The sequence below is a fragment of the Hypanus sabinus genome, chromosome 1, assembly GCF_030144855.1.
Source record: "Hypanus sabinus isolate sHypSab1 chromosome 1, sHypSab1.hap1, whole genome shotgun sequence".
NCBI classification, from domain to species: Eukaryota; Metazoa; Chordata; class Chondrichthyes; order Myliobatiformes; family Dasyatidae; genus Hypanus; species Hypanus sabinus.
This window is the reverse complement of record NC_082706.1, coordinates 175,483,216-175,499,140: the sequence shown is the minus strand read 5'-3', so window position 1 is coordinate 175,499,140 and position 15,925 is coordinate 175,483,216. Positions and strand designations below refer to the sequence as shown.

The 15,925-nt window shown below is 42.4% G+C and overlaps 2 protein-coding genes across 2 annotated transcripts in view; one reads left to right on the top strand and one right to left on the bottom strand.

The window, feature by feature from the left end:
- ythdf3 (YTH N6-methyladenosine RNA binding protein F3) overlaps positions 1-4,827 on the bottom strand; it is a 52,859-nt gene extending 48,032 nt beyond the window's left edge. Inside the window, exon 1 of the mRNA XM_059981837.1 lies at positions 4,375-4,827. Coding sequence (XP_059837820.1) covers positions 4,375-4,489 — 115 coding nt within the window. The 5' untranslated portion in view covers positions 4,490-4,827. The remainder of the gene's footprint in view (positions 1-4,374) is intronic.
- Positions 4,828-7,471: 2,644 nt separating this feature from the next.
- The window catches only part of ttpa (tocopherol (alpha) transfer protein), a 66,475-nt gene continuing 58,021 nt past the window's right edge, over positions 7,472-15,925 (top strand). Inside the window, exon 1 of the mRNA XM_059981880.1 lies at positions 7,472-7,709. Within this exon, the coding sequence (XP_059837863.1) occupies positions 7,509-7,709 (201 nt within the window). The 5' untranslated portion in view covers positions 7,472-7,508. The remainder of the gene's footprint in view (positions 7,710-15,925) is intronic.

Here is a 15,925-nt window from a genome sequence, read left to right as displayed (position 1 = left end):
GGTCTCTGCAATTGTTTTCCTGTCTTTCTGCATGCATTCCTGACCCCTCCCACATTGTTCAAACCCTCTCCAATAGCACTAGAAAACAATTCCCCTTGGACATTGATCTTGATCCTGCCCAGGTATAGAGCAAATGGTTAGTACTGGTCCCACCTTCCCCAGAACCATTTTCAATGCCCTATGAATCTAAAATCCTGCACCACTGCTCAAGTCATATATTCACCCTAACTATGCACCGATTCCTAATCTGACTAGCATGTGTCAAAGGCAGAAACCTGAGAATATTACATTTGAATTTAATTGACATTTTTGCTTACATCCTTCACGTATATGAAGAGTAAAAATATTTACGTTATGTCTCCATATGAATGCAGAATGTGCAAATCGTGGTAAATTGTAATAAATGGTATGTAAGTAAGGTAGATATAACAGAACAGTCAATATAGTTTAGGATGCCCCACTTTTTAAGTTGTTTTCTTGCTCTCAAATTTCAACTTGTAGGACCTCATCCCACATTTCTTTTTCCTATATCTTTGCTACCTATATGCCCCATGACAACTGGTTGTTCACTTTCGCTTTTTAGAATGTCCTGTTGCCACTCTGAGATGCCTCCCACAGGACCTTCTCTGCCTTTTGATCACACATTCTCAATCTTTCTTTCATTTTTAAATTGTGGTGTGAACAACTCACTAAATGTGTTATCTACATCATTCTCAGCACTGCTGGTAGTTCTGATGAAAATTTATTGACCTGTAACGTTGGCTGTTCAGACCAATGACTTGTCACATTGGGATCCAGTTGGCCTTGGCTTAAGTTCTTTTTCTCTCTCCACAGCTACTACCTGACTTACTGAGTATTTCCAGCATTTCCTTCCTTGAAATTTCTAACATGTTTTTTTTTGTTTTTGCTTATTGTTGATATAACTAATACCTACTGGGTTTACATATTTGAATCAAAACAATTCTCAAATGAGACTGAACTGTGCTGAATAGGTAGCCACACAGCCGCAGCCCAGCTGGAGCATGGGGGGAGGTGGTGAATTGCAGAATGGTAATGAGGAATGGACCAGGGACAGAGACTCAAGACAATCAAGCAGAATTGTTGCTCGAAGAAAAATAGTTAAAATCAAATTTGTAATGCAATCTTATATGTTCAGAAAAATAGCACAGCAAAAGATTATTGCTGATATTACAGCTGGTTAATATGGTATAAATCCTAGTGATATTTTGTAAACCAATGCACTTATCTGCTTGTTATTTGTTACAGTTAGGGTCAAAGATGGAGCCTTCATGTATTAGGCATCGATGCAAATGTATTAAATTAGGATGGAGTGTTAGATATGTTAAAAATTTCCACAGTTAGACAGATATTAATGTTTATGCAAGTGTTCCAGGAGACATCAGCATGTGATGCAATAGAAGAATCAACCAGAAAAAGCACAATACAATAGACTGGTCTGAAGATCTCAAAGAATATTAATGAACCTGCAGTCTTTCCACACCTAGTAGTGAACAGTTAATCACCTCATGGGAGAAAAAGGCTCTAACAACACCATGCTCCTTAACAATAGCAAGACTCAGCATGTGTATGCTAAAGACAAGGCTGGAGCATTCACAACAATATTTGTCAGAAGCGCTGAATGAATTATCTGTCTTGCTACCACTTGAGATCACTATCACTGAGGCTAGTCCTTAGACAATTGGTTTACTCCCTGTAATATTCAGACATGGCTGACAGCAAAAACGAAGCAACCAGCCAAGGTCAGGATTGTAGTGCTGAAAACTTGTGCTTGAGAGCTAGCTGTTCCTCTCGCCTAGCTGTCACAGTACAGTTACAACACTAGCATCTACCCGGCAATGTGGAAATAAAAAAAACCCAGACAATTACAATTAGTCTAATTACTGCTCAACAACAAAGTGATGGGAGGGGTGATTGAGAGTGCAATCAAGCAGCATTTACTCACTATTAACTTGCTTACCAAAGTCTGGTTTGTATTCATCCAAGACCTCTTGGCTTCAGGCCTCATCTCTGTTTTGTTTCAATCATGGACCATGGAGATGAATTTCAGAGGGAAGCTGACAGTGAATGCCATTGATATCAAGACAACATTTGACCAAGTGTGTCATCAAAGGGCCCTCATTAAATTGAAGTCAATGAACATCAAAGGGAGATCGCTCTGGTGACTAGACTCATATTTCACATAAATGAAGATGTCTAAGTTGTCAGAGGTCAAACATTTCAATCCTAGGGCATCTCTGCAAGAATTACCAAATGCAATATGCTAAACCCAATCACTTACAGTTGTTTCACCAATGACTTTTATGATAAGATCAGAACAAGGCATCATCACTGATAATTAGACAATGTTCTATTCCATTCACAAATTCTCATAAAATGAAGCTGCACATGCCTGCATGAAATGTTCCATACAAAGTTCCATACAATGCTCAGCATGGGCTGATAAGTACAAATAACATTCATGTCACAGGAGTGCCAGGCAATAACTACTTTCAACAAGAGAAAGACAATCACTTATCGTTGATGCTCAATAGTGTCTTTTAGTTGTTGTGTGTGTTTCACATCCTTCCCTATCTCACCTGTCTCTGGTACTCCCTATTGTGTAAAGTGATTCTGTGTTTTAGGACCATCCTTTTAGAAAAGTCTCACCACAGAGCCCCCCCACTTGTCTGGCTTGAGTACTCACTGCAGCAATCACAGCTGTGTATCTCATCTGTAGTAAGCAGAGGTGTCTCTGGCGGTCTTGCTTGACTTTAACTGTCCCGGACTGTTCTAGCCTGGACTTTATCTTTAACCCTTGCCTTAACACAACCTCCACATACCTTTCTCTTTGTCCTGCAGAGGACGATATAAATCTTACTGAATTTCCGTAGCACAAGAGTCTCTGAAACTCCATGACAGTTTCAGCAGGGACACATGGCAAACACTCCCGGCTAATAATGTTGTTCTTTCTTCTGAGTCTGTAAGCTATTGTTGGCGGGCTTTTGGGGAGATCGGCGCGAGGGGGTAAGAGAGAGAGGATGCGATGCTGTAAACTGGGCGAGGAACGGACCCCAAGCGGGGATCTGAGGCCAGGAGGTACCCCGAGGAGAGGAGATGAAGATAGATGTGCTTGGTTGACCACTTTGGGTGGTCCTGAGCTGCGAGTCGAGGAGTTCGGAGGGGATCGAATGGTGGCCAGAAGACTTCAGTAATTGAGCTCCAATGGTTGTGCACGAAGTGGTTTGGACTTTGATAAGTTTGGCGCTTTTTCTTTATTTTCTTTTCCTTCATGTATACTGTATGGTTATTAATCAGTTATAGTAATCTTTATAAATTGTAATCATTTAATCGCAAATGGTGTCCTGTCTGTTTTTTGGCGAGGAGGGGACATCACACAAGCAGATTACCCAGTTTGGCGGGGCTGAAAGCTGCTCCCCCTAGACGAGAACGAGCTGAGGCGACCCAGGGGGTTACATGTGGTATAATATTAAAACTGAAGTTTACAGTGAAAGCAGAAGTTAATCTGGTAATGATTAGCCAAAAATTGGTCACTGTCAATTTAAAACAAAGTTATAAGGTAAAATAACATTCAAATTGTCCAAGACAGCTATCGCAATACTTTTTAAACAATGTAAAACATTGCCCAGAGGCTATAGTAGAGCAGCTGGAAAGTCTCACATAAACGTTGTTCCAATTTCCCTGAACAGCTTTTAATTCTTTGATGTTGTAATTGCTTTTGGCAATATTGTAAAACACTCACAATTTAACTTAACCAGAAACCCTGGATGAACCATGAGATCTGCTACCTGCTGAAAGCAGATTAGAGCAGTCAAGTCTGGTGACTAAGAAAGCTACAAGAGGTCTAGTTACGACCACCAGAAAGCTATCTCATGGGTGAAGTGGTAATTCTGGACTAAACTTGAATCAACGATGGATGCCGAACAGTTGTGGCAGGGCTTGAACGGGGCTTTACTTTCAGATGATCTCAATACCTTTTATGCTGGCTTTGACTGTCAAAACTTGAAGGAACCATCACAAATTCCCACAGCCCCTGATGATCCTGTGGTTTCAGTATCTGAGGCTGACGTGCAATCAGCCTTCAGGAGGGTGAACCCACAAAAAGCATCGGGCCCAGTTGGGGTACCTGCCCACCTTTTAAAAACCTGTGCAGATCAACTGGTTGGAGAGTTCACCGAGATCTTTAACCTCTCACTTTGGCTGTCTGAGGTACCCACTTGCTTCAATCAGACTTCACTCATACCAGTGTCTAAGAAGAACATGGTAACCTGCCTCAATGATTACAGTCCAGTAGCACTTAAATTCACAGTGATGAAGTGTTTTGAGAGGTTGATGATGAAACATATCAATTCCTACCTGAGAAGTGACTTGGATCTGCTCCGATTTGCCTACCAGAGCAACAGGTCCATAGCAGATACCATCTCATTAGCTCTTCACTCAAGCCTGGAACATCTGAACAGCAAAGGCGCATACATCAGGATGCTCTTTATTGATTACAGCTCAGCATTCAATATCATCATCTCCTCAAAACTGATCAGTCAGCTTCACGCCCATTCCTGAACACCAGCTTGTGCAACTGGATCCTCGATTTCTTCACTTGCAGGCACCAATCAGTTCGCGTTGGCAACAAGATCTCATATTCTCCATGATCTCAGCACAGTTGCATCATAAGTATGTGAACTTAGCCCCCTGTTCTACTTGCTTTACATTTGTGACTGTGTGGCTAAGTTACTGCTCAAAAACTGACCAGCCATGATCTCAGAATGGCGGTGCAGGCTCGAAGGGCCGAATAGTCTACTTCTGCACCTATTGTCTATTGTCTATAAAAGCCATATTCAAGTTTGCTGACGACACCACTGTTGTAGGCCAAGTCAAAGGTGGTGACGAATAAGCATATGGGGGGGGGGGGAGGTGGTGGTGAGGAGACTGAAACTCTGGCTAAATGGTGCCATAGCAACAACCCTTTATTCAATGTCAGCAAGACCATGGAGTTGATTATTGATTTCAGGAGAAAAGTAGAGGTCCAGAACCAGTCCTCATCAGAGCATCAGAGACGGAGAGGGTCAGCAACCATAAATTCTTCTGAGTTGTTATTTCAGAGGACGTAGACTGGGTCCAGCATGTCAGTTTGGATTGAATAAACTCCCTCAGAGTGTATACACAGGAGATTCTGCAGATGCTGGGAGTTCAGAATAACATATACAAAATGCTGGAGGAACTCAGCAGGTCTGCGGGAAACAGTAGACAGTCAATGTTTTGAGCTGAGATCTTTCATCAGTACTGGAAAGGAAGGGGGAAAACTAGATTAAGAAGGTGGGTAGAGGGGAAGGAATACCATCTTGAAGGTCATTGGTGAAACCAGGTGGCTAGTGTAAGGGGGATGAAGTGAGAAGCTGGGAGGTGATAGGTGGAAAAGACAATCCCCTCTCCACCCCCCACCTGGCTTCACTTATCACCTTCTAGCTTGTACTCTTCCCTCCACCCAGCTTCCTATTCTGGTTTCTTTCACCTTCCTTTCCAAGTTCTGATGAAGGATCTCAGCCCAAAGCGTTGACTATTTTTCCATTTCCATAGATGCTACCAATCTGCAACTGTGCTACAAGTTCATCTGCTTATTCTCTACACCGAGCACATTCAAATATTATGCCTCTTGTACGTGTTACTCCATCACATTTATATAACCAGACTTGCTGGGTTGCTACATGCTTCCAACAAGTAGACATGAGATTTTCAGTGCCAGCCTAACGCTGGGACTCCTTTGCTGAGCGCCTCATAAACCAGTGATTCCCGGGAGCTGGATGGGATGTCGCTTCTTTTCCCTTAGGAGAGTTTGAGCCGAGAGTAATTATTTGTTCGGGGGTGCGGGGGGTTGTTGTCTGGGAGTCCATATTCTCTTATTTCCCAGTTGATATGGAAAATTTTGCAGCGGCAGTATTTGTTATCCCTCTCTGTGAATTGGAAGTGATTTACAGGTCAACATCTGCATCATCTGTACCCCTTGTTTATAAGTACTTGCACGCAACATCGGAAGCGTGTACAGAAGCAGATATGGATGTAAAGGCATCTTTGGCTGAATAGTTTGTCACTTGACCAGCAGATTAGCTTCATTCTGGTGGTCCGCTGGTCGAAGGTGGGCCGCATCATTCCACTGAGTGAAAATGTCGGGGTGAATATGCTTATACCAGAGTGCACTGAGATTGAATCTATTGTGAACCCTTTGGTTAGGATCAAAGCTCACACTCCTTTACACACCCTCGCAAAGTAAATGTAGAACGGATATTGGACTGGAGGGCCTGTTCTTGTGCAGTAGTGAGACAGATTTCTGCGGACAACCTGTTCGTCAGGTATGCAAATAAAATCACAATGACGTTCATTGCTTCATGCTGTATTTCACTGAGCAACGCAGGTCACAGGGCATATTGATTTGCTATTGATGGTATTGATGAGCCAGTGCTGCCTTTGGGAGACTCCGTGAGAATGTATGGGAGCGGAGAGGACTCAGCCTTACCACCAAGCTGAAGGTCTACCAAGCAGTGGTTCTCACCACCCTCCTCTATGCCAGCTAAACGCTAAACAGCTCAACCACTTCCACTTGAGCTGCCTCCGCAGACTTCTCCATGTAGGATGGCAGGACAAAGTCCCAGACACGGATGTCCTGGAGCGGGCTAGCACCCACAGCGTGCTACCCCTCCTACAGAAAGCCCAAGCCAGATGGGCTGGCCATGTCATCAGGATGTCTGACAGTCGACTACCAAAACAGCCGCTGTATGGAGAGCTGAGCCAGGGCAAACACTCAGTTGGAGGGCAGAAGAAACGTTTCAAAGAATGCCTCAAAGTGTCCCTCAAAGGCCTCAACATCAATCCCAGTAGCTGGGAATCGCTTGCTCTGGACCGCCCAACCTGGTGGAGCAGGACCACTTAGAGGAGCGTATGCAGCAGAAATCAAGCACACCGCAGAGGCTCAGAGGAAACTCAGAGGCTCGAACTACCTCCACTTCCACTGCAGCACCTACCCTCATGTGTCCCACATGTGGGCGAGCTTTCAGGGCCCGGACTGGCCTCACCACTCACCTCGGGAGCCACAGTCACAAACCTGACAGAAGTCGTGGTCGTCTTCGACTCGGAAGGACGCACAACAACATATAACGTTGTATAGATGGGGGTGGGAGGGAATGCAACTTGATCGTAATGTGTGGACTTTCCTCGTTAATTGACTTTTCTGCTGGCACTGGGGATCCGGGTTTTATTGTCTTAATATAGTAAGAGAACATCAGTATAAACATAATTGACTATGGTTTTACTTTTCATCTCTATGCAGACGAGGTAACATGAAAAAAATCGATCCCCGGTTACATTCATAAAAGTGTATCCATCTAAAAATAAAGGGATGGAATGAAAGTCGTGATTGGATGACGGCTGCCGCCACCCACAGTATAAAATTAGGCGTAACTTAAAATTAAAATTAGGATGTTTATTGCAACGGCAGCAGCATGTCGGCGGAGCGCACGGGCGAGGGAGAGATGCCGCGGCACGGCGGCTCTGAGCTTCACCCGGACTCGGTCCTGCGCTCGGTGTCGCAGCTCAGGCGGAGAGCGTTGAGCCAGAGCCCGAGTTGGCCGCTGGGCTTGGAGGACGGGTTCCTGCTGAAGTTTCTGAGAGCCCGCGACTTCGACATCGACCTGGCGCTGAAGGTAAGTGTGAAAACGGACAAACCGCAACAAGCGAGCCGTGTCGTGGAGGAGAGATCCGATCTTCCCTAAGTTCATAGGGGTCTTCAGAAGAGGACAGTGAGCTGAAGGTGAAAGCAACATTTGAAATGTTTTAAAAAACGCTGGAAGCACTCACGGACACGAGATTCTGCAGACGTCGGGAGTTCTGGGTGTTCTCCGTGCAGATGTCCGCCAAAAACGTCGACTGCTCGTTAGATGCTGCCTGACTTGCTGAGACCCTCCAGCATTTCGTGCGTGAAACACTCACGGGGGACAAGCAATATCTCTGGACAGAGGAGGAATCAGCATTTTAGATAGACGATTTTCACAAGTTTAATAGAGTTAGAGTGAAACGTGTTTAAAATTGCAGAGAAGAAACAAGATGCTCCAGAGGATGGAACAGGGGAAGAAATGAGAGGAAGAGGGTGGCAAAGTCTGGCGAATGACTCGGGTGGAGATGGCGTGATGTAAATAGGACAGGAAAAGATTTGAAGTGTTACATAATGAAAAGATCATTACGAAAGTTGGAATGGGGGGGGGGGGGGGGGGAGAGAGAGAGAGAGAGAGAGAGAGACAGGAAGCTGACACAGGTTGAGTCCGGAAAGCTGTAATGTCTCCAGCGGTAAAGTGAGGTGTGTGCATTGAGCTTTGGCCCCTGAAGAACGGGAATGAGATGGAGAATCAATGTCCGGATGGGTGTCAGGATGCTTGATGTCACTTTTCATGTTCAAGTTTATCATCATCCAACTACGCACGCCGTTACAACTAAATTAAATACCTTTCTTCTGGAGCCAAGGTGCAAAACACAGGACATATAGTCATACGCAGCACATATAGTTACGATCCAGGAAAGAGTCATAAAATAATAACACTACTCCGAGTGGCATGACATGGAGATTGACATACTGACATATGTAATGTTACTGCCACTTTTCTAATAAAAACAAGCAGTAGTATAAACATGTTTATTCTTTTTTTCATTATACATAGCTTTTGATATTTGTCAGCCACACCAGCCTACTCTAGCGCCACTTTTATCAATCTTTCCTGTTTACACACGATAAACTTCCCAGTTTGATCTCTCCGCTCCCGCACTGCCCCCACCTCACGTTTCTCTGAGCCCTTAATTTAGTTCTAGTTTTGAAGCCAGATCATCAGCCTAAAGCATTAACCATGTTTGACTTCCTACAAATGCCGTCTGTCTTGCTGAATACTTGTTTTCATTGAAAATGGAGCTCACATTGGCGAAACGCGCGCAGCCTTTTTTAAAACTTTTATAACACGATCTAAAAGTGCTTTCACAATATTGCGATATCAAACTTCATCGTGGCGGATAAGCTAAGCATAGTACAGTGTTAAAACAGAAGTTTCCTTTTTTGTTAATTAAGTTTAGCCGGTGGCATCATTGGGAACAAAGCAGCAGAATTCACATTGGAACACCTCCCATTGATACAGAGACTGCCGATGCTGTTCGACCTGCTCCAGTGAAGAAAATTAAGACCCTGTCTCAAGAATCTGGTTGAGCAATGTGCAAAGGGTTTAATGATAATTCTTCATGCAACCATCATCCAGGCAAACCACAGAAGATGAGCTAGTACAATCAATGATGTTTTGCAATAACAAGATTCCCGTGTTGTCTTGTGCAAATGCAGGATCATCCACTTCGAACTGGCAACTGCAGACACTGACCTGCTATTTCATCTACCCTGCTTGTTGAGAATTTACCGATGGAATTGGAATTGTTGACTATTGTTATACAGTATGCAGTGAGATACAGCCTTGCACGCTGTTCATATAACGTAAAGTGCACTGAGGTAGAACAAGGTAAAACAATACAAAGCAAAATAAAGTGCAACAGCTACAGAGAAAGACCAGTGGAAGTAAACAATAAGATGCAAGATCATGATGAAAATAACGTGCAAAAGCTTTGGCTTCACAAAATCTAAATGTGTTCTGACACATCTACCAACCAGTAGTTCAGTACGTGTTATTTCTGTATGATAATGTAGGGTATTCTGTAATACAGTAAGGAATAGAATTTTTTTGTCTTGATTTCATTGTCCCGCTTTTCAGTCCATGTTTCAGTCCGAGTTGCTCTTTCCACCATGCTGAGCTCCAAATATCTGGTTTGACTTGAGTCCTTTAGAGGAAGTTGATAAATTCTGTGATATGGCTTCTATTGTCAGTTGCAAAATAATATATGTAGAAATGATCATTTACAATTTTCAAAATCATAATTTGTGATGTAATGTGATTGTGCATTTAGTATTATCATGATAATCTTTCATAAATAAGCCTGAGAACTCCACATGTATCCCTATTGTTTATTCAGTAAGAGCCATGGGTTGAGAGCAATGTTCCCTTTATTTTGTTTAACAGCTGCACAGACTAACCATTGCTCTGAACAGGAAACTTTCACATGGCCGGAAAACTGCATCAGCGATCAGTGGACTGGTTATTTATTAACAATGAGCTAATAACTTTCATTCTGTGTTTATTGTTACAATTTGTAAAGTATTGAAACTTGAAACACTGACAATGTAACAATGTGCAAGCTCTAAAAAGTTTCAAAGTAGTATGTTTATTATTTAGAAAATTTATGGACTTAATTTATTAACTAATAAATAATTACAGGGTAATTTACAAATATATTTACAGAAATTTCAAAATTATATTAGCATAATTTCAAAATAATAATTTCTTAACATTATATAAAAGAAAATTTCAGCTTCATGGCAACAAAGGTGATGTGCATAGGAGCATTTCAGTTCCTGCGCGGCCATGCACCCCAACAGTTAGAGGGAATGGTGGTGGAGAGGATCCACTGCTGGATTCCTGCAATGCAGTTTACATTGCTTGCGTTCCTTCACAGTGTCCTCCAACTCCTTGTTAATGACCCTAACCATAAGACATAGGAGCAGAATTGGGCAATTCGACCTATCAGGTCTGTAATGTTATTTGATCATGGCTGATGTGTTTTCCCTTTCAACCACGCTCCCCCATCTTCCTCCCCCCCCCCCCGTTCCCTCACTAATGGAGAGCCTATTATCCTCTGCTTCAAATATACCCAATGACTTAGCCACAACAGCTGTCTGTGCCATTGAATTCCACAGATTCACTACACTGCTAAACCTCTTCCATATGCTCTCTAAAGCCTCCACACCCTTCCTGCAATGGGGTGACCAAAATCATGCACAACGCTTTGTGCAGTTTAAGCAAAGTTTTGTATAGGTACAATATGTCCTCATTACTCTTCTGATTAATGAAGACAAGCATGCCATAAGGCTTCTTTACCACATTATCTACTGGTGTGGCCACTTTCAGGCAACTATAGACCAGAACCCCAACATTTCCCTGTACATCAATGCTTTTAAGGGTCCTGCCCTTTACATTTGATCTTCCCAAGTGCAACACCAGACACATGTCCAAATTAAAATCCATCTACCATTGGAGTAACCAGATGCACCCAATGATAATATCACCTCTTCACTTTAACCAAATCTGTCCGTTTATTCCCTTGGAGCTATTAAAAATTCGCAGCAGCTTATGGTTCATGATAACCACAAAGTTCTGACCTTACAAGTATCTGTACAACTTCATTACTCCGTTGACAAAAGTTAAATCTTCATTGTTCAGATGCAAGTAACATTTTTTTACCTTGGGAAGGGAGCTTGATGTAAACCTGACAGCTTGCTCATCTCCATTCTTCTGGGGGTGTGACTACTTACGACCAACCCTGCAAGGACATGCATCACAGGACTCAATCTTAATGAACAGGAACATGAGAATTAAACTTTGCCTCAAATCTTGGATCAGAGCTTCTTGTTCATTTCTATTTTCATATTGGTTGTGGTTCAGTAACTATTATAAATGTCCTAACGTTTTGGATGAGGCTGGCAGGAATTATCGTAGTGTTTGAGAAGTCATAAAGAGGTCTTCAACTGTTGAGATCTTTGGTCAAGGTGAAATGTAGCTTTAATCTTGTATTCAAATTGGTGGAGTTTTTCAGTTTCCACTGTTTTCAAGATAAGCTACATCTGAAGTAGTAAAGATGCATGCCTTCCTTCAGCTGCATTTCTACATCTCAGAATCATTGAAGTATCTTCCAGTTTCCTTCTCATGGTCTACTGTCCTTCCAGGCACGAGTGCAGCAGTTAGAAAGACGACAATGCCACTTGGATCAAACAATCCATTGTCTCCAGAAAATGCACAAAGCTGATAGGATCCTAAATAGAAGTTATACTGTTGGAACAGTCCAAGGTGTTCATTTATCTTTGAGTGTTCCTTTAATCTTGTCATAACTGATTTTCTGGTCATCATTGTGAAATATTCCTGCTTGCAGTCTTGTCAACTTCTACTGATGTACAGAAAGGTTGGGTGTAGTTCTGACAGTGTGAACAGTTTGGTTACATTTAGGTCTCCTCCTACTTCAATTAGTTTGTTTATGATACACTTCACTTTACTTCCCAGTGGGTTTTGTATTATTTGATTTCAGTGTAACCCCCTGGATCTCCTCAGGCTTGCTCAGCTTGTTCTCGTCTCGGGGGAGCAGCCTTCGGCCCCACCAAACTGGGTAATCAGCTTGTGTGGATGCTGTGTGATGTCCCCGCCTCGCCAAAGAACAAACAGGACACCATATGCGATTAAATGATTACAGTTTATAAAGATTACTATAACTAAGTAATTAATAATGATACAGTATACATGAAGGAAAAGAAAATAAAGAAAAGGCACCAAACTTATCAAAATCCAAACCACTTCATGCACAACCATTGGAGCTCAATTACTGAAGTCTTCTGGCCACCATTCAATCCCCTCCGAACTCCTCGACTCGCAGCTTAGGACCATCCAAAGTGGTCAACCAAGCACATCTATCTTCGTCTCCTCTCCTCGGAGTACCTCCTGGCCTTGGACCCTGCGTGGGATCCATTCCTCGCCCAGTTTACAGCATCGCATTATCTCTCTCTCTCACCCCCTTGCGCCAATCTCCCCAAAAGCCTGCCAACAATAGCTTACGGACTCAGAAGAAAGAACAACATTAATCCCAATTGGTTAACAAAGGAATACAATTCTCGTTATCAGTAAATTTTAACCCAAACAAGCTTCCAGCACTCTCTCGCAACAAAGAAGCATTCCTACTTTTAACAAAACAAAGAAGCCATTTTGATTAACGTATGCAGTAACAAAGAAAAAGAAGAAACCCCTCCTTTACATCAGCATGGTCTTCTTTTATGTAGCTTTGATCTCAATAAAACTGTTGGTCAATTTCCCTTGAGAATGTTGATTACAGGGAAGAGACACTTAGCATTCATTACCTCTGGGTCATGTGCAGTCAGAGATAACAACTCCCATTTGGATACTTCTTCAGTTTTCCCAAAGATGCCAACAAAGATAGGCCTCAACATCTCAACAGTCCAGGCCTTTGCTTGGTGATGTTTCAAATCCTGTGCTTGCTCAGCTAATGTCGGCATAAAATCCAGTTTTTTCACAGTGAGCATCCTCTTTAAGTGTTTTGGAATCCAAAAACATCACTTCCAAATTTCTATCACAATAGGATGAACAGCAAACTGCAGCAAAGTAAGATTGTTCCATCCTTTTGACGCAGTCTCTGATGATTCAGATTGTTCGATCCTTTTGACGCAGTCTCTGATGATTCAGAAGAACTACTGAAAAATTTCAAACTAATCATGTTCACCGCAACATATCTAGTAACATTTAACAATTATCAGTGAGACCTGCTGCTTCATGGCTCCAGAGAAAGAGACCTCAATGTGTTACGAGAGGAACCTGGGACCTGACTAAATAGGCAAACAGGAGACCCAGAAGATTGCAGATAGACCATAAGATATAAGAGCAGAATTAGGCCATTTGGCCCATTGAGTCTGCTCTGCCATTTCATCATGACTGATCCAATTTTCCTCTTATCCCCAATCACCTGCCTTCTCCCCATATCCCTTCATGCCTTGACCAATCAAGAATCTATCATCCTCTGCCTTAAATATACATGAAGACTTGGCCTCCACAGCTGCCCATGGCAAACAATTCCACAGATCTACCATCCCTTGGCTAAAGAAGTTCATTCTGATCTCCATTCTAAAAGGACGCCTCTCTTTTCCGCAAACTTTGCAACAAAGCCATCAGTTAAATCATACAAATGATTGGCATATAACATAAAAAGAACTGGTCCCAACATAGATCCCGGTGGAACATTACTAGTCATCAGCAACCAACCAGAAAAGGCTCCCTTCATTCACACTCTTTGCCTCCTTCCTATCAGCTACTGCTTTATCCATACTAGAATCTTTCCTATGATACCATGGGCTCATAGCTTGTTAAGCAGCCTCATGTGTGGCACCTTGTCAAAAGACTACTGAAAATCCCAGTATACAACATGAACCGATTCTCATTTGTCTATCCTGCTTGTTATTTCTTCAAAGAATTTCAACAGATTTCCCTTGAGGAAACCATGCTGACTTTGGCCTATTTTATCATGTGCCTCCAAGTACCATGAGACCTCATCTTTAATGATCGACTCCAACATCTTCCCAACAACTGAGGTCAGACTATTTTCTGCCTCTCTCCCTTTTTGAAGAATGGAGTGACATTTACAATTTTCCAGTCTTCCAGAACCATTCCCTAATCTAGTGATTCTTGAACGATCAGTACTAATGCCTCCTCGATCTCTTCAACCACCTCTTTCAGAACTCTGAAGTGTACACCATCTGGTCCAGATAACTTATCTACCTTCAGATCTTTCAGTTTCGCAAGAACCTTCTCTCTAATTATGGTAATTTCACACACTTAATGAACCTCGTCACTTGGAATTTCCATTATACTGCTGGTGTCTTCCATCCTGAAGACTGATGCAAAATGTTGATTCAGTTCATCTGCCATTTCATTATCCTGCACTACTTACTCTCCAGCATCGTTTTCCAGCGTTCTGATATCCACTCTTGCCTCTTTTACACTTTATGTATCTGAAGAAACTTATTGGCGAGTTTACTTTTGTATTCCATATTCACCTTCGTAATGACTTCTTAGCTGCATTCTGTTGGTTTTTAAAAGCTTCCTGATCCTCTAACCTCCCACTCATTTTTGGTCTATTATATACTTTTATGTTGGCTCTGACCTCTCTTGCTAGCCTCGGTTGTGTCATCTTTCCTTTGGAATACTTCTTCCTTTTTTGGATGTATATATCCTGTGCGTTCGAAATTGCTTCCAGTAATTCCAGCCATTGCTCCTCTGTTGTCATCCCTGCCAGTGTTCCTTTCCAATCAATTCTGGCCAACTCCTCTCTCATGCCTTAATAAATTCCTTTACTCCACTATAATATTGGTACATCTGACTTTAGCTTCTTCTCAAATTTCAGGGTGAATTTGATCATATTATGATCACTTTCCCCCAAGGGTTCTTTTACCTTAAGCTCTCTAATCAATTCTGGTTCATTACACAACACCCAATCCAGAATAGCTGATCCCCTAATGGGCTCAACCACGAGCTGCTCTAAAAATACATCTCATAGGCACTCTAGAAAAGACACCTCCTGTAATCCAGCGCCAAACCGGATCTTATCATTTCTACTTGCATATTGGAGTACCCCATGACTATTGTATCATTGCCCTTTTGGCATGCATGTTTCACCTCCCATTGTAACTTGTAGGCCACATCCTTACTACTGTTTGGGGGTCTGTACACAACTCCCATCAGGGTATGTTTTTATCTTTGCAGTCCCTTGGCTCTATTCACAATGATTCAGCACCTTCTGACCCTATGTCACCTCTTTTTAATGATTTCATTTCATTTTTTACCAACAGAGCAACACCTACTGCCTTTGCCTTCCTGCCTGTCCTTTCGATACAATGTGTATCCTTGGACATTAAGCTCCCCGCTATAACCTTCTTTCAGCCTTGATTCAGTGATGCCTACAACATCATACCTGCCAATTTGCAATTGTGCTGCAAGCTCATCTACCTTATTCCATATACTATGCACGTTCAAATACAACATATTCAGTCTAGTGTTCACCTTTTCGATTTTGTCTACCTTTTACTGTGCACCTCATCCTGTTGATTGCAATTTTGCCCTATCAATTTCCTCTCCTCACTACACATTGCTTCTGTTTGTTAACCAGCTGCCTCATCTTCAGCACAATTAGCTGCCTTTCCAATGATACCTCTTTCATTTGAGTAGAGGCACCA